The 18,108-nt window shown below is 45.8% G+C and overlaps 1 protein-coding gene across 1 annotated transcript in view; it reads right to left on the minus strand.

Annotated features, from left to right (window-relative positions):
• Slc6a11 (solute carrier family 6 member 11) overlaps positions 1–18,108 on the minus strand; it is a 126,955-nt gene that overhangs the window by 48,147 nt on the left and 60,700 nt on the right. The window contains exon 6 of the mRNA XM_005333864.4: positions 16,356–16,490. Coding sequence (XP_005333921.4) covers positions 16,356–16,490 — 135 coding nt within the window. The remainder of the gene's footprint in view (positions 1–16,355; positions 16,491–18,108) is intronic.

The following is an 18,108-nucleotide window of genomic DNA, read 5'->3' on the forward strand; positions in this document are numbered from 1 at the left end:
GATCCTGACTTGAAATTTAAAAAAAAAAAAAAATAAGGGCTGGGTATGTAGCTCAGAGGTAAAGCACCGCTGGGCTCAATCCCCAATACCACACACATGCAGACATTCACAGCATTCTGGAATTCCATACCCAGCTAAACTACCACTCAAGAGTTAGTGAGACAAACGTCTTTCAAGCCAAGAGGGTGATAACACACCATTAGTTCCTTGAGGTCCTTGTGGGGGAAAAAAAAGTACTAGAGAATGTACTTCAATATGAAGAAAATTCCATTCTGTAGAGAGGAATGAAAATAAAGAGCGAAGAAATTGGTAAATCATGCTGTAAAATCCAAGTACTGAGTCTTAAGAAGTAATAAAGCGGAATTATGAAGTTTATAAAACAGGGATAATGACAGTAGTATGGAATCTGGAGGGAAATTCGTGTCCTGGGGCATTTTCTTGTTCAGAAAGAGAGTAAAGTTAGTCACGGTCACACTGACTGGGTCAGCACCTACATCTCTCGTGTTTCCCCTGTGTTCAAGGGAAGACCGGTTCCTCCCACCCGGATGCTACTGCATACGCAGCCACCGTGGCCTCCTGCAGCGCTGCACAGGTGAATCTCAGCCACAGTCCTTAATGCCTTAGGCAACCATCACCACAGTTCTGGTGCTAAGTCTTCAAGGTGCATTCCTGGATCTCTGCAGGGAATAAGCAGGCCCCCGAGTGGCAGAAGGAGGAAACTCTCAGGGGCTGACAGTATGCTCCATTTTCAAGCACCCAGTTCAATCTGAGCTCCAGTTTCCACAGACTGTCCTGCTTTTGGGGTCTTTTTTTTTTCTTATAAATCACTGTCATCCAATAGAATTTCCTGAAATGATAGAAATGTTCTGTCTCTACGCTCCTTGATATGGTGGCCACTAGCCATATGTGGAGAAACTTGACTAGTGAAACTGAGAAACTGAACTGTAAATTTTATTTAATTCCTTCCTTCTTTCCTTTCTTTTTGGTACTGGGATTGAACTCAAGGGCACTTGGCCACCAAGCCACATCCCCAGTGCTATTTTATATTTTATTGAGAGACAGGGTCTCACTGAGTTACTTAGCGCCTTGCTTTTGCTAAGGCTGGCTTTGAACTTGCGATCCTCCTCCTGCCTCAGCCTCCCCTGTCACTGGGATGACAGGTGGGCACCGCCACACCTGGCCTTAATTTCAATTTAAACAGTTCGATATGGTGTGTCACTCCTGTGGTTCTAGAAGGTGAACAACTCCTAAATGGGGCCCATTTCATTCCACAGATGGCCAACTCCATTGCTCTGGGCCTGCGGTGAGACAGAACAGCATGGCAGAAAGGTGTGGTAGAGGAAAACAGCTCAGGACATGGAAATAAGGAAGCAGAGAGTGAGCTTCACTCACTAGGGAGAAAATATGAAGCCCAAGAGTGCATCCCTGGTGACCCACCTCCTCCAGCCATACGAAACCTGCCTACAGTTACCTACAACTTAATCACTATCCATGGATCAATGAACTGATTAGGTTAAGGCACTTATAACTCAAACATTTCAGCTCTAAACTTTTTTCTTTTTAGATTTTTTTTTAGTTGTAGATGGATAGCATTTATTTGTTAATTTTTTAAAAAATATTTTATTTGTCGTGAGATACAATACCTTTGTTTGTTTATTTTTATGTGGTGCTAAGGATTGAACCCAGTGCCTCACATGTGCCAGACAAGTGCTCTGCCACTGAGCTCTAGCCCCAGCTCTCTCAAGTATTTTTTTTTTTTTTGGTACTAGGGATTGAACCAGGGACATTTAATCACTGAGCCATAGCCCCAGCCCTTTTTTTTTTACATTTTATTTAGATACATGGTCTTGCTGAGTTGCTTAGGGCCTCCACCAAGTTGCTGAGACTGGCTGGCTTTGAACTTGCAATCCTCCTGCCTCAGACTCCTGAGATGCTGGAATTGGAGGTGCATGGCAGCATGCCCGGCTAAACCTTCTCACATCATCTCACTCCTGAGCTTCTGGGAGACACTTCATATCCACACCATAACGGTTTTCTTACTCCTCAAACTTTCATGTGTGCACAAATCCACTAGTGGTGCAGAGGTGGCTGGGTTTGCTAAAACGGGGATTCTGATGGAGCAATTTGGGATGAGTCCTGAGGTCAGCACATTTGACAAGCTCCCTGATGTGGGTGGCCTGGAGGAACTTTAGGTAGTAATGTTTGAGTGGAGGGGAAATAAAAGCCAATCTGCAAAGGCAACATACTTTCCCAACTACGGAATGATTCCGACTATGTAACATTTTGGAATAGGTAAAAATAGAGATTTAGGAACAAGTTCAGGAGGAGGGAGGGATTAAGTAGGCAAAATGCAGAAGACTTCTAGGGCAGGGAAACTGCTCTGTATGATTTTATAATATTGGGCACATGCCATTGTACATTTGTCAAAATCCATGGAATGTAGAACACTAAGAGCCAACTCTAATGCAAACTAGTCTTTTTGTTGTTGTTGTTGTTGTTGTTGTTAGCTCGACCACCCACTGAGCCACATCCCCAGCCCTATTTTGTATTTTATTTAGAGGCAAGGTCTCACTGAGTTGCTTAGCACCTCATTTTTGCTGAGGGGGGCTTTGAATTTGTGATCTTCCATCCTTAGCCTCCCGAGCCACTGGGATTATAATGCAAACTAGTCTTTAGCTAACAGTAATGTATCAATACAGCTTTAATAATAATAATTAATAATAATAGACTATCCTAACAATAATAGGGAAAACTGAGACATGAGGGAAACTAAGAATGCTATTTAATTTTTTTAGTAAACCCAAAACTGCTAAAAAAAATTAAAATATATTAATCTGAAGCGCTAATCTGCACAATATTTTATATACAGTTTTGGGGAAGGAGGGTCCCTCCCCCAGTTGAAAACTCCTGTCCTAGAAAACAGAAAACATGTCTTACGCATCCACCCCTTCCCCCACAGTGCCCAGCAAATGTCTAGCGGGAGTAGACAACTTGGTGCATTTTTGTTGATTCACTTAAAAAGCAGAGCCTGGCACAATGCCCAGCACAGAGCAGGTGCTCCATAAATATTTTCCTGATGAATAAACATGAGGCAAGATTTCTAACAAAATGCCTCCTATGAGAATCTCTGGATATGGGCACCGGGTCCATCTTCTCCTGTGCTGGTGCAGCCTGGCGCATTGCTATCCAGAGCTCTCCCAGGTCCTTGCTACGACTACATCATGGTGACAGCTCTCACCTCCAGGAGACTGCAAAATCCTCAAGGGCAAGGCACTACCCGGTTCACCCCTTGTGCTCCTGAGCACAGCCATGCATGCACTTTGAATGTTTACCGACGTCTCTTTGAAGTGACCCTGCTATCCCTTTCATTTGTTGAGACTTTGAGCTCCTAGAAGCAGCTAGACAACCACTGAGCTCCAGCCACAGCTGCCCATAACATCACATACTTCTTCACATACCCCTATCAGACTGCAAAGCCTTCCCCATCCACAGCACAAAGACTCCTCCTTTGCTAGATGCCCTCCCACACCAATCTCAAGGTCATTTGATGTGTGTCTAATTCTTTCACCCCCCTCTACTTGCTCAGGTTTTCTATAACATCTGGAGGAGCTTACACGTATGGCTTCATCTAAACTTGCCACGTCTGCATGGGGGCAGGGAATGAATAAAAGATGGGACCCTGCTCTCTGGAAGAGAGGAAACTGAAGCTCAGTGGAGGTGAGTCTCCTGCCCATGGTCACACAGCATGGTCACGTGTACCCTTTGCTGCCCAGATTGACTGAGCCTCCCTCTTGTCTGAGTAACTATCTGAAGTTTTCAGCTCTTTTCATGCCAATCTCATGCTCAGAAACATTCAATAACTTCTTTATAGACCACTGAATGAAGTCTCCACCCTTTTGGCTTCACAGCTCAGGTTCCCACTGAAGGGTGGTCACTCTGTTGTTTTAACCTTATGTCTTAGGCATCACAAAATCTATCCGTAGCCACAATGAACTGCTGACCAAATCCTGCATGTACGTAGACTTTCCTACTTCCGGTCCTTGCTAACTACCAAAGTAAGCAGCCGTCCCTTCCTCATCAAAGACCACCTATTTCATAAAGTCTTCTGTAGGATGTGCAACTAGAAATAATTTGTTTCTCCTCTGTTCCTTTATTTAAACCACCATCTGACCGTCTGATCCACCATGCATTCATCTACCATGCATTTACCCACTATCCATTCACCCACCCATTGTTCATCTATCCAACCACCCACCATCCACTCATTTATCCACCCACCATTCGTCCATCCATCCACCCACCATCTATCCATCCACCTACCATCCATCCATTTGTCCACCAACCATCCATTCATCCATCCAGTGCTGCCTAGGAGCTTCCCCCGTACCCGACTCTCTGCCCGGTGCTATGGAGTCTGAAGTAGACAAGACAGACCTGCTCTTTGCTCACAAAGTGCTGAAATTCTAACTGAGGGGACTACCATTGAACACGTCCACACTCCAGAAAGCCATCAGCCCTGTGAATTAAGGACAACAGGGCTTTGTTAAAGCCATGAGACTTACAGGGGGATGTTTGAGCTCAGCTGGTCAGAGGTGACCTGATATTGGAGCCGAAACCTGCAGAATGAGACATAGCCAGCCACAGGAATAGTGAAAGGAGGCGTAGCCCAGGCAGCTGTCACAATCCAAAAGTAGGAATGAACCCCAGGCCATGCAGGAGTTGGGGACCAGGCACTAGACTTGACCACAGACAGCAGTTTGGATTTTAACCTCAACTAGTAGAGGAAGGTGGGGAGCAGGGGAGTAAGACTTTGGTTTCCGGTTTGGAGTAGCTGGGATCACAGCAGCGCTCCTGACACAGCAACTGTCAAAGCAGAAAAATATATAGGAGGCAGCTGTTTTCCGGCGGTGGAAAATCTTCAGGGCAAGATGCTCGGCCTACTTTTCCTGAACAGGGTGCAGAAAGCCTGGGTTCTTCGAGCAGAGTTGTGTGCCCTCACCAGGCACAGGAGGGAGGATAAAGAGTGGGATGGCTGAAACAGCTGGAATCCACAGTAAGGGACACTAGGAACTAGGGGAGAGGTGCATGGGGTGGTAGGGCATGAGGAGGTTTCCTATGAGGCTGTGACAGGGTGGGCGATGGACACCTGGTGTGAGACCACCTAAACTCCCCTGGAGAGTGGCTGGGGGCCAAACACTGGCTGTGGAGGAACACCACCAGGGGATTGAGGCTCTTGCCTGCTGGGCTGGGGAGATACGGTCCACACCAGATTTTCATCTTTGGCACTCAAATGAGACACAGAATGACCCACAGGTTTCTTGACCTTGGCACTACGGACCGTTTTACTCTGATAATTTTTTGTTGTCGTTGTGGGGGCTACCCTGTGTATTGTAGGATGTTTCAGCAGCATCTGTGACCTCTGCTCAGGAGATGCCAGTAGCACCCTTAACTCTGACCGTGAAAAAAATATTTCCAGGCTCTGCCAAATGTCTCCTGGGAGGCAAAGTTTCCCCAGTTGAGAACCACTGTTACTGTGTCAAAACTGACTCTCTACCTAGCTTAATGAAGTGCAGAGCCATGCCTTGACAAGACCTATAAGGGACAATGCTATCAAGTCCTACTGGGTCCTATGAAGTTAGAAGGGCTTGGAAAACAACTTTGGATTACCACAAGTCTGCATTCAGAAAACACAGGTGAGCCTAAGCAAGTTCAAGGTGATTAGCCAATAATTTTAAAAAATATATATTAAAATTAAAAAAAAAAATCTTCTGGGGAAGTTAACGGAATCCAGAGTGTCTACAACATACTCCTAAAATGCAGTATTTCATCAAAAACTATCAGTCAAGTAAAAAAAAAAAAATAAGAAAACAGGATTCACACTCTTGAAAAAATGGGACTCTGTATTTACTATAGACTTTAAGGTAGGTACTACAAATATATCCCAAGACTTGAAGTACACAGGCCTCCCCATCGCAGGAGGGATCCAGCAGAGGCAGATTATCCTTGAGGATATTTCTGCATTACATAGGGACTAAACCTGGTGAATTAGACATCCAGGGCTGGGATCTCAAAGACTCCAAGCCAACCTTGCCAACCCAAGGTTGGGCAGACAGAGAGAAGTGAGAAAATCAGATCCAACAGAGTTTCCACATTGCACCCTGTGATCTCTAAGTCAGACTCACCTGGGTTCAAGGGTTAACCATGAAAACTTTAGCCTCTGTGAACCACAGTCCCCTCATTTATCAAACCTTGAAGACGCAGGTATAAACCTTATAGGTCCTGGGAATTTTACTTGTAGGTGGTACTTAGCCTCCACATTCAGAACATAATCTTTTCATTAATTATTTGCTGACTGAGTAAACTGGATAAATTAAGTGACATGTTTCTAAAGCACAGTACCTGGCGTATATGTTCACTAATGTGATTACACTTTTCTCATACTAGGGATCAAATCCCTATATGCTAAGCACATGCTCTACCACAGGGCTAACATCCTCAGCCTCTAGTTATCGTAAAATTTTTTAATTAAATGTTCTGAGAATGATGCTTTAAAGAATTTTTTATAGCTTTTTAAAAAATGTCTACTTTTTAGTCACTTTTATGTGGTGCTGAGGATAGAACCTAGTGCCTCACACTTGCTAGATGAGTGCTCTACCTCTGAGCCACAACCCCAGCCCTTTTATAGCTTTTAAAATTATTTTTTTTAATGTGGTGCTGAGGATTGAACCCAGTGCCTCACGTGTACTAGTGAAGTGCTCTACCACTGAGCCACAACCCCAGCCCCAGGATCACTAATTTTATAGGTACCCATGCAGTTCTTCATTCTCCAAGATTGCTGATTATATGGTGCTGCTAAAATGGCTTGGAACTAGAAACCACAAAACTTCACCTTGAGCAAACCTGTAAGTGGAACTATTTAACGTCACAGAATCTCAGCAATGCACAGAATCCCAGTGGGGTAAACACAAGAATTCTGATCCCACAGGGGGGGGCGACTCAAGGAATCTTAAGGAGCCAAGAAAAGAAGAAAGGTCTGCTACCTTGTGCATGATGTTAGATGAGTAATGCATCTTTAATTCCCAAGGAATTGAACTGCAGACCCGAAGAAGCACATGGCCAGGTCAATTCCAACCCAGCACCACCCCCTCACCACTGTTGCAGGCACTTAATTGTGTCTCTCCCAAGAGCCTGGGACTTCTTTGAAAAGAACCACCCTGTGTGAGCTGACTGAACATCTCCAGCGCCTGGAACCCAGTACACAGCAAACCAGTCCTGGTGGAAACAGTCAAGGGACCCAAACCCAGAACCAAATAGGTTGAAAGGAAACCTTGCGGGCTCTCCAGTCCGGGGAATGAGCCCTGCATCGGTGATGTTTACAATCTTTTTACATTTGTCTCTAAGCTGAAGGTTGATATAGACATTTTGTTTTGAAAGCTCCCGCAGCCCGGAAAGAGGTTTCTTTTTCCCTGGGTCCTTGGCTGAGAATCAGAGTACACTGCCACCAGGTGGCAGCAGATTCCATGGTCATATTTGCAAGGTTCAGCAGGTAGGGTTCTGAACTAGGTCTGACTTTCCCCTAGTTGGGCCTCCTGTGGGGTGGCAGGGGGCGGGGAGGTAGGAGAGATCTGAGGTTCCCAGGTCTGCCCCAGCCCCAGGATTCAGACACCTCTGGCCTCAGGCTCCGGTCTGGTTCCCTGGCGGCACACTCTGGTAACTGGTGTCCCAGTGCCCTGGGAAAGCAGACCCTGCGATCCGGACCTGTGACGGGCCTTTTCTGTTCTTGCCCTGGAAAATACATACTCGAAACACAATGCAGAGGGAGAGTGGCAGGAATCTGGGGCAGGGACAATGGGTTTTCTTACAAGATCCCTTTTTTTGGCTCCCCAAAGACTGAAAAGGCAAGAAAGTAAAAAAAAAAAAAAATTGAGGGGGGGGGAAACAAAATGGAGTGGAAGCACTCCACACTTCAGAGAGAACAGAGGGCTGACAGGGAAGACAAATAGATGTTTAGAAAGTTATAACAGACCACAGAATGCAAATCACAGGGGCACAAAGAGGCCGAGCTGCTGTGTTGCTTCAAGTTCTTGACGAGAAACTTAATTTACTGGACCTAAAATAAAGGCACTTGGTTCCGAGTTCAGAGCCCCCCCCTTTGGGCTGTGGGGCCCGGACTTGTCCTGCCCAGAGCTAGTAAGGTGCAAGCCAAAACGGGGAACACCGCTGGTGTTCCTGGAACCCTTTTATGCGCCAGGCCCTGGGCATGGGCACCTAAAATGAGAACCAGGCGTGCTTTGGAAGTTGTCTGCACATTTGTCTCAAGGCCACCCTGTGTGGTGGGTATTCTTACTCCCGGGGGACAGGTGGAAACCTTGAGCCCAGAGGGGGAAAGATACCGGCTAAAGGTCACCCAGCTGGGAAGTGGCAGAGAAACTCAAATTTGCTTCCTTCGACATCAGGCTCTATTGGCAGAGCCACGGCAGGGAAGCTGCGTCATCTAACACAAAAGAACACAGGCCCGGCTAGAACTTCCCTTCCTTTCCTTTTCTCCTTCCTTCTCTCCTTTTTCCTTCCCTCCCTCCCTCCCTCCCTCCCTCCCTCCCTCCCTCCCTCCCTTTCTTCCTTAAATTCTTCAGGAACATCTACTGAGCATCTCCTTTGTTGTCCACCCGTGATGGAACAGACACAGAACAGTGGTTTGGAACAGTGTCTGAGATGTTGACCGAGGCGAGGGAGGAACCCAGCTGGGGGACTGGACGGGAAGTGCCAGGATGAAGAAGAGGGTGGCATTTACAGATGGCGGTCAGGGAGCTCCGGGACTACTATGGCTGGGTGCCTGCCCGGTTGGGGATCCAACCCAGGGCCTCACACACGCTGGGCAAGTGCTCTGCCACCGAGCCCCAGCCCCAGCCCCCTGATGGGCTTTTACACACTTTCCACGGTTATCTTTCTCGACCCACGAAGAAAGTATCAACCCATTTTACAGATGAGCGAGGCTTCAAAGAGGGGGGAGTGGGAATAATTCCCTTTGCCTCCTGGTGGGCTGAGCTCCCTGTGGGATACCCCATTCTAGAACTCTCTGGCTTCCCTAGTCGGGGAGAGAGGCAGAGGGAGCTGCTGTGAACGTGCTCTCTGTCTCAACACTGCACCGCCTTCCAGCAGATTCCCTGTCACAGAAGCCCAGAGAGGCCGGGAAGGCTCCTGATGGGTGGGGACTTTCCTCTTGGCCCAGAGCTTTGCACCAGATACCTGATGTGCCTTCAGAAATGTCAATGACATAGCGCAGAAGAACAGGCAACCTGGAGCCCCTTGCAAGCCTGCTGGGAAGGGGAGGCGGCCCTGGTCTGCAAGCAATGGAGATCGGAACTGGGGAATCCTCCAGGCTTCCCTTGGGGGAGTGGGAGGAGGCGCCCTGGGGACTGACCCGCCTCGCCTGTGACCTGCACATGTCCTACCCCTCTGGTCCCAGGCCTATCTTGAGAGAAGTCAACACTGGTGATGATGATGACATGGACCACCCCAGTTGTGATGGCAGCACAGGGACTGGCTGGCCCCTCAGGCCCCAGGAGACAGGGAACCCAGGTGCTGTCTAATGCCAGGTCCATCAGCCACCAGGGATACCCGCACTTGAACTCCACGCTGCTGCACCAGAGGCACGTGCGGCTGGCAGGTGTTGGCATGGGGATCACCGACAACAGGTTGCCACCCGCCCTTCACGGACCTCAAGGATGGTCCAGAAGCTCTGTTCTTGCCTAGACCATGGGGACCACCTGGAAGAAGAGCGGTGAGCCTGCGCTTCCCCACGGACTACGGCTCCTGGAGACAGGAGGGCAGATGTGCTTCTGCACCCAGGACCTGGGCGCACCCACACTTGATCACTGCTGGTGGGATAAATTTGCTGGGCTCTGGTGACAGATGAGATGTACACGGGATTATCTCAGCATCTGACCTGGAGGCTCTTCCCCTTAAGTGCTAGTTTTACCTGCTATTAGCCCCCAGTCCACTGGAGGCCCCATCCGGAGGGACTGGATGGAGTAGCCCGGAGGCCCGAGGGGTCCCAGGGGCTTTCCTTCCGATCCATCAGCCTTCCTTCCTGACTGACCAGCCACTGGAGGATTCTGGCAATGACAAAGTGACCCCCTTCAGTGCATCCCGGGCTCAGGAGGCCTAAATACTGCAACTTCAAGATTATCCCCAAACAAATGGGGCTACCCACACTCCCAGACCAGCCAAGCAACTGGGCCTATCTGCTCCTTCTGGGAACTTTTATTCCGGGTGCAGTTTGAAGTGCACATGGGAAACCAAGTCAGGATCGTTACTCAGAAAAAATACCAGGGACAAAAACAATCAGGACTTGGAGAATGCCAACCAGAAAGATAAGACCGAACCTTATACTGACCTCCTGAGAGAAAATACTTGCAGCAGGCAGCTCATCTAACCTGCCCTGACTTGGAGCTGTGCCTCTGGCGACTCCAAGGTGACTCTGTGGTTGCCTGAAGCCTTGGAAGGATCGGTCTAGCAGCACTGTGTCCCAAATGACAGCCAACTACTTTCCACCTGAACCATTTTTTGTCATTGTCTATATTTGTTCTAAAGTTTATTTAATATTTGCCTTTAAAACGAATCTTTCTTTTAAATCACATATGATACATATATGCACACGTGCATAGCATGTATATGTTGGTATGGATGAGTTTTGTGTGATAAACATATCATATATGGCCTCATTCTAGCCATTACAACAATGAGGACATGCTATTAATGTCTTTTATGTCTCAGGTTTATCTCCTAATGCAAATTACATAAATGCTTAATTATAAAACAAAAAAATAATGTTTCTCTAGCCACTGAGCCACCATGCTTGACTTGCCCCTTTCCTTTCCTTCTTTTTCTGGTGCTAGGGATGGAACCCAGGGCCTTGCACATGCCAGGCAAAGCCCTCTGTCACTGAGCTACACCCCTGGCTCTCCTGGAAATTTGACTTTCAAGGCCACCTGCTGGGACAGGCAGGTACCTACCACCTGTGATCCTTACTGTAGGGAAGAGAGCATTTGACCCCAGAGAGGTGAGGGACCTAACTCAGGACCACAGCACCAAGAGTGGAAAGGCAGGAATGGAACCCAGAGCCCTCCTGTCTCTTCATGGTCTGGGATGTTCACAGATGGGGCCAGCTGACCAGGACGTGTTGGGGCTCTTCCTGCACCACACCCCGGTTTCCAAATAAACAAAACCCAGCTTACAAGCAGTTTTCTTTCCTCTTTCCCTCTTGGGGCCGCTATCTTTATCTCTTCCCCTGACGATTAACAGGGGCTTTTGAGAACATGCACATGATGCCTTTAGGTTTCCTGCCATTATTAAGACAGAATCAAAGCACATTACAGCTTACAGATTTGGTAACCTGAGGTTACTAGACTTTTTGTTAAAGAAACACAACATTTTCAAACACTGAAAGAGCTCTGTCTCTTATACTCATTGAAACAAATATTTACTGAGCATCTTACTATGTACTGGGCACTGGGCCACTGGTGGGGAGGACAGATGAGACTTTGTCCCAAGCTGTCTCCTCAGCCAGGCCCTCCTGGATCACCCTGTGGAGTATCCTTCTCTCTCTCCAGCACTCCACCCCTCTCTCTGCCTTACTTTGTCTGCAGGGTATCTGTCACCGTCTAGTAGATTCTAGGTTTTGCATTTCAATTTTGTTTAGTGCCTTCTGCCCTAACTATGATATAAGCTTCCTGGGTCAGGGATTCGTTTTGTTGACTACCATATCTTAAATACCCATAAAAATGTCTGACACCAAGGAGGCACTCAGCAAATACCTGTTAAATAAATGGATATCAAATGGATAAAAATGTGCACACATACACATATAATTATATAGATATTTCACTGCAAACATAGGTACTTTGAAAAATGAGTATGGAGTACTGGGTGGTAATGGTGCACGGTGGGCAGTTGAGAAAGACTTGCTTGAGAAGGCTGGTTGAAATGAATCCTAAAGCATGAGTGGATGTTAGCCACAGTGAGGAAGGCAGGTTCTGTGGGGGAAGGGGTCAACAGTTCCAATATAGGAAAGGCATGTGCAAGGACCCTGAGGCAGAAAGAATACATATATTTGTGGTCCTGAAAGGAAGCCATTATCTAGAATGAATTGAAAGAGGGAGAGTGTTAACAGGGGATGCAGCAACAAAGAGCCTTCTGGAAGATGTTGGGGGCCCTACTATTTGGATCTTATTCCAAAGACCACAGGGAACCCTAGAGGGGATATAAGCAATAGGTGCCTGATGGATTCACATTTCAAAAAGATCACTCTGCTGCTAGATGGGGAGTGGCCTAGAGGAGTCAAAGGTCATTTCTGGAAGACCAGTTGGGAGGCTAGTAGTCTAGCTTTCAAATGGGAGATGGTGGTAGCCTGAAGTAGGGTGGTGATAGCACAAGTAGAGAGCCACATGGACAGAGTGGGGTCATGTGAGGGTCAGAGGCCACTCTCCCTGCTCATGTGCCCATGGGGATTCTCCAGGGCAGAGGTCAGCGAACTTTTTTCTAGGAAGAGCCAAAGAGTAAATATTTGAGTTTTTTGCAGGTATGCAGGGAAGCTCTGCTTGTAGGCTGGCTCTTGGCTGATATTTGGGAACATAGCTTCTAAGAGGTTCCCCGTGGCACTCCCTGAGGTGGCTGTTTTTGCATGCCTGGGACACGGAATTCCACTGAGGCTGACACCTAGACCATTTGTACGAGCTGTGTGATCTGTAGGGCACACGTTTCTTTCTGAGAGCCTGGAATTCTGCAGGTTGCAATGGGTCACGTTAGGCAGACATAACTCCACTCAATAAAATGCCCCATAAAAATTCCAGACTCTGAAAATATGACTGGGAATTAATTAAAATAGACTTTTCTTTTTTTAAAATTCTGGGCCCATTCGCTATGAATAATCACTTCTATTAGTTTTTATTTAGTTTATGCAAATTCAAGCAAACATGAATATCTACTCTGAAGTCCTTCTTCTTTTAAAAAAAATGTCAGAAACTTTAAAAGTTACTCAGTGTCAGATTATATTGTTAAATCTTGCACATGTGCAAATATGTAACAATTCGACCATTATATAAAGTTACAAGGTACTAATAAAAAAGTTATTCAGCACCTTGCATTTTTAAGCCACCAACAGACTCATTTCTACATCTATGGTTGGAGAGCTTATTCTATTTGTCCATGGAGTTTCATTGTGTAATTCATTGTGTAGCATTGCCGATTCTACCAATCTGTTATTAATGGAAAAACAAGAAAAACACCTGAGCAGAGGTGTTTGGACTCCTGCAGACAGGAATCAAAATAAAAATGTGCAGAGGGATGGATTTGGACTAAGGGCCATAGTTTGCCAGCCCCTACACAAGTGGCCTGTCTGGCTCTACTCTGAAAAAAATCACAGACTGAATTCAATCTTTCATACCATCAAGCGAGAAACTCAGGCCCAGAATGGGAAAGGGAGGGAACTTGTCCAAGGTCAGGATGAGGGGCAGAACTAGGAGAACCCACTTCCCAACTCCCAGTTCAGTGTGCTCCCTGGTACTCCAAGTGACTGCTCCACAGAACAGCCCTGTGGATATAAACTGGCCTGGAAGCCGGGGCCTGAAAGGAAGGAAATGATAGGAAATTGGGATGATTAGGGCAGAAGAGATGAACGGTGAATGGCTTGGCCTTACCTCTGTGCTCCTACTTGTCTGTCTCTCTCTGTATAGGATTCTAAGGTCATAGGTACCAACCATATTTTCTGAACTATTTTTTTGCAGTGCTGTGTATTGAATCCAGGGGTGCACTACCATGGAGCTTTATGCTCAGACCTTTTATTTATTTATTTATTTTTTTAACTTGTGATCCTCCTGCCTCAACCTCCTGAGCAGCTGGGATTACAGGCATGCACCAGAGCACTCGAATTCTCAACGTTTTTTTTTTTTTTTCCCCTCCATCATCAAAATCACCTCTGAAGCTTCTTATTTTTTTCAGGATTGAGGACCAAACTGAGGGCCTTGTGCATGCTGGGCAAGAGCTCTGCCATTAAGCTAAATAAATCCTCACCCCTTCTGAAGCTTCTTAACAGAAATGCTCAGGGGCTGGGAATGTAGCTTAGCGATAGAGAAATTTGTCTAGCATGTACAAGACCCTGGATTTTTATGTCCATACACACAAAAACAGACAGATAGATGCCCAGGTGTCAGAATCTCCAGGGTTGTGGCCTGGAATCTCCTTTTTAAAAAGCTCCCAAGGAACTGGGGTTGTGGTTCAGTAGTAGAGCACTCGCCTAGCTCGTGTGAGGTCCTGGGTTCGATCCTCACCACCACATAAAAAATAAAATAAAATAAAATAAAGGTATGGTGTCCAACTACAAGTGAAAAATAAATTAAAAATAAAAATGCTCCCAGGTATTCTGATGATTAATCAGATTTAGAAACTCTGGGGAATGCTCAAGACCACCCCTTCCAAAGACCAGGAAAAGGAAGTCCAGGAGCAGAAGAGACAAGAGGAAATCTGCTCTGGATCAAGGCAGAGAAAGTACAGATCTCACAAAAAATACACAGACCAGAGTTTTCTAAAGCTGCTTCTTTAGATGAGCCTCTGCCCTGAGAGGCTGGGTTTGGCAAGACCAATGGTCACAAGCCAATTTCCTTCTTCCTGGGAATTCTGCCTACAGCTCAGGATGCACTTGAGGTGCTTAGAGGTGCCCTGAGCTGCAAGGCAGGGCACACTGAGACAAAAATGAGCACTCTTTCCACTCCACAGTCCCTTTTCGTTCACTGTGATGAGGTCCATGTACCAGTACTCCACGGATATTCCCACCCAAGCTCCCTAACACAGGGAGGCCAAAAATCACAAACCTGACATTGCAAGTTTCAATTCTCCTTGAAGATTATACAGAGATTGCATGTGATCCATCGATGTTTAAGAGAAAGATGGGTGCTTCCTCGCCCACTCTTCTGAGTACGTTATTTTCCATGATGAAATTGCCCAGGGAACTTTAAAGATACTGATACCTGGGAACGATCCCCAGAGTTTCTTTTAATTGGTCTGGGCTGTGCTCTTGGAACTGGAATGTTTAAAAGCTCCCCAGAAACTTCTGCCATGCAGTGGAGGCTGAGAGCCTCTGGGCTTGGCAGGTTAGGTGTTCAGTCTCCATCTCTTGTTTAATGAACTTCCAGGCACATCACCATGCACCCACTTAGAGAAGCTTAGGCATAAACACTAGTACTTGCTACTCAGGCCAGTCAATGCCTTTCCAAAGACGACTAATAAGTTAGCCAATTTCTCCAATTCTTTTTTTTTTTTTTTTTCTTTCTGAAAGCTACCCCTGCAGGAAGAAGTTTCTCTCACTAAGATGCACCCCTGCAGAGATCTGTCCTCTTGGGTAGGGTAAAAAAAAAAATGTTTGCACTTTCAACTAACTCCTAATTTACCATTTTCTTCAATTACGAATGCAAGTGCAGGCAATAACCTCCAGTACCATTAGCAATGGAAAGCCTAGATATTTTCATACCGTGGTACTGCCATCTCAAAATATCATGTATGCTCAGGGTTGTTTTGAAATCACGGTACCAGGCATCACTAATCCAGAATCCAAAATCTGACCTTTTTTTTTTTTTTTTTTTTTTTTTTGGTAATGGGGATTAAACCCAGGGGCGCTTAACCACTGAGCCACATCCCTAGCCCTTTTTATATTTTATTTTGGGACAAGATCTTTCTAAGCTGCTTAGGGCCTCACTAAGTTGCTGAGGATGTCTTTGAACTTGTGATCCTCCTGCCTCAGCCACCCGAGTCTCTGGAATTTGAGTGTCCATATGTCACAAGTGAAAAATCCTATAACATGAAACACTTGTTTCACGCATAAAACTGTTACAAGCACTGTATAAAATTACCTTTGAACTATGTCTACAAGGTATACATGAAACAAATAATTTTTGTGTTTAGATTTGGGTCTTCTCCCTAAGATATCTCATCATGTATATTCAAATATTGTAAAATTAGAAAAAAAAAATCCAAATTCTAAAATATTTCTGGTCTCAAGCACTTGGAATAAGGAATCCTCAACTGGTAGTTATCAGACCTGCTTGTGGATCTTGCTATTTAAGGTACCGTTAAAAAAAGTGCCTATATATCCTATGTGACAAATTTGCCTTTTATAAATGTAACTGTATTTTGATATCTTTGATTTCCTACAAATTTAATGGACGCATTAAAATTTTGTGTCCTGAGAAGAGGTCCACAGGTTTCCAACTTGTTTAACTGGCCATTGAGCCTCTGGGGGTGCTGGGGGTTTGCAGAAAGCTTCCTCCACTGGCTGTGGGTGACACTGAGTCGACAGCCCTTACCTGTGGGTCTGAGAGCCGGGAGAGATCGGGGTACAGGTAGAACTTGATGCCTTCAGAGGCCCCTGGCAACGTCACCCCTCGGATCAGCAGGATCAGAAGCATGATGTAGGGGAATGTCGCGGTGACGTACACAACCTGCCCGGGAAAAGGAGAGCACAGACTCAAGAAGGGGTGACAGTGTCGGGGTTACTTCACTTAGCACAACATCCCCAAGTTCATTCATTTTGCTGCACATCACATCTTGTCCTTTGTGAAGGCTGACTGCTATGTCAATGTATGTACACACTATGTTTTCTTTCTTATTCATCTGTGTATCACAGTCACAGAATAACAAACATAGCCATCCCAACCAAGCAGGTTGGCTGCAGCAGTCCCATGGGTATCAAAATCAGTGGATACTCATGGCCCTTACATGAATAAAATGGCCTAGTATTTGCAGAGACCCTTGATTCATCCTCTCGTATCCTTGAAATGACCTTTAGATGTCTTATAATACTTGATGTAATTCAACCGTGGGGGGGAAAAAAGTCACTTGATTGCATTATTTAGGGAACAACAGCAACAGAAAAGTCTACATCCTCAGGTTTTAAAAAATAGTTTCTATCTATTTGGGTAAAATCCACAGATGCAACACTAAGAGCCCATTGGACTGTGTGATTTCACTCATACAAGGTATCAAAATAGTCAGATTCATAGAATCAAAGAATGAACTTGAACTGGTGGTTGTGAGGGAGGAAAAATAGGGAGTCATTTGTTAATGGGCATAAAGTTCCCATCAAGTAAGAGGCATGTGCTCTGGAGATCTGCAGTCCAGCACTGTATCTGGAGTTAACTGTAGTGTACTACACACTTAAAAGTTCATTTTTATTTATTTATTTATTTGGGGGTACTGGGGATCGAACTCAGGGTTATTTGACCACTGAGCCACATCCCCAACCCTATTTTGTATTTTCTTTAGAGTCAGGGTCTCACTGAGTTGCTTAGGGCCTCGCCATTGCTGAAGCTGGTTTTGAACTTGGGATTCTCCTGCCTCAGACTCCCGAGCTGCTGGGATTACAGGTGTGTGCTACGGCACCCGGCTTTAATTTTTAAAAATATTTATTTTCTAGTTATAGATGGACACAATACCTTTATTTTTTATTTATGTATTTTATGTGGTACTGAGGCTTGAACTAAGTGCCTCACATATGCTAGGCAAGTGCTCTGCTACTGAGCTACAACCCCGGCCCAGCACACTTAAAAATTTAAGGGAGGGCTGGGAATGTAGCTCAGAGGTAGAATGCTTGCCTATCATGTGTGAGCCCCCGAATTCCATCTCCAGTGCTGCATGTAAAGAAAAAAAAAAGTTACGGTAAATCTCATGTTAAGATTCTAACCATAGGAAAATAATTTAAAAAACCAGTGACAGTGGTGGGCCCTGCAGGGACCAATGGGAAGAAGAATTTCCTAGTAAAGCAATAAGAATGGACCCCAGATGCAGCCTGTTGTCCTGCACTGTCTCCTACCACTGTCCCTTCAAGGACTGGATCTTCTGGAAAATACCTACTGAGGCCTACAATCGGCTTGATGGTACTGCATCTCAAACATTTTTGACTACAGCCCATGGAAAGAAATATATTATCACAACCCAGTGCATACTGAGCTGAAAAGGAGTTTCACAAAATCAGTTGCATGTGTGACACATGGTAATATTGTCCATCGTTTTCCTCCCTCCCTCCCTCCCACCCCCCTCTCTCTTTCTTTCTTTCGTACC

The sequence above is a fragment of the Ictidomys tridecemlineatus genome, chromosome 16 (genome assembly GCF_052094955.1).
Source record: "Ictidomys tridecemlineatus isolate mIctTri1 chromosome 16, mIctTri1.hap1, whole genome shotgun sequence".
NCBI classification, from domain to species: Eukaryota; Metazoa; Chordata; class Mammalia; order Rodentia; family Sciuridae; genus Ictidomys; species Ictidomys tridecemlineatus.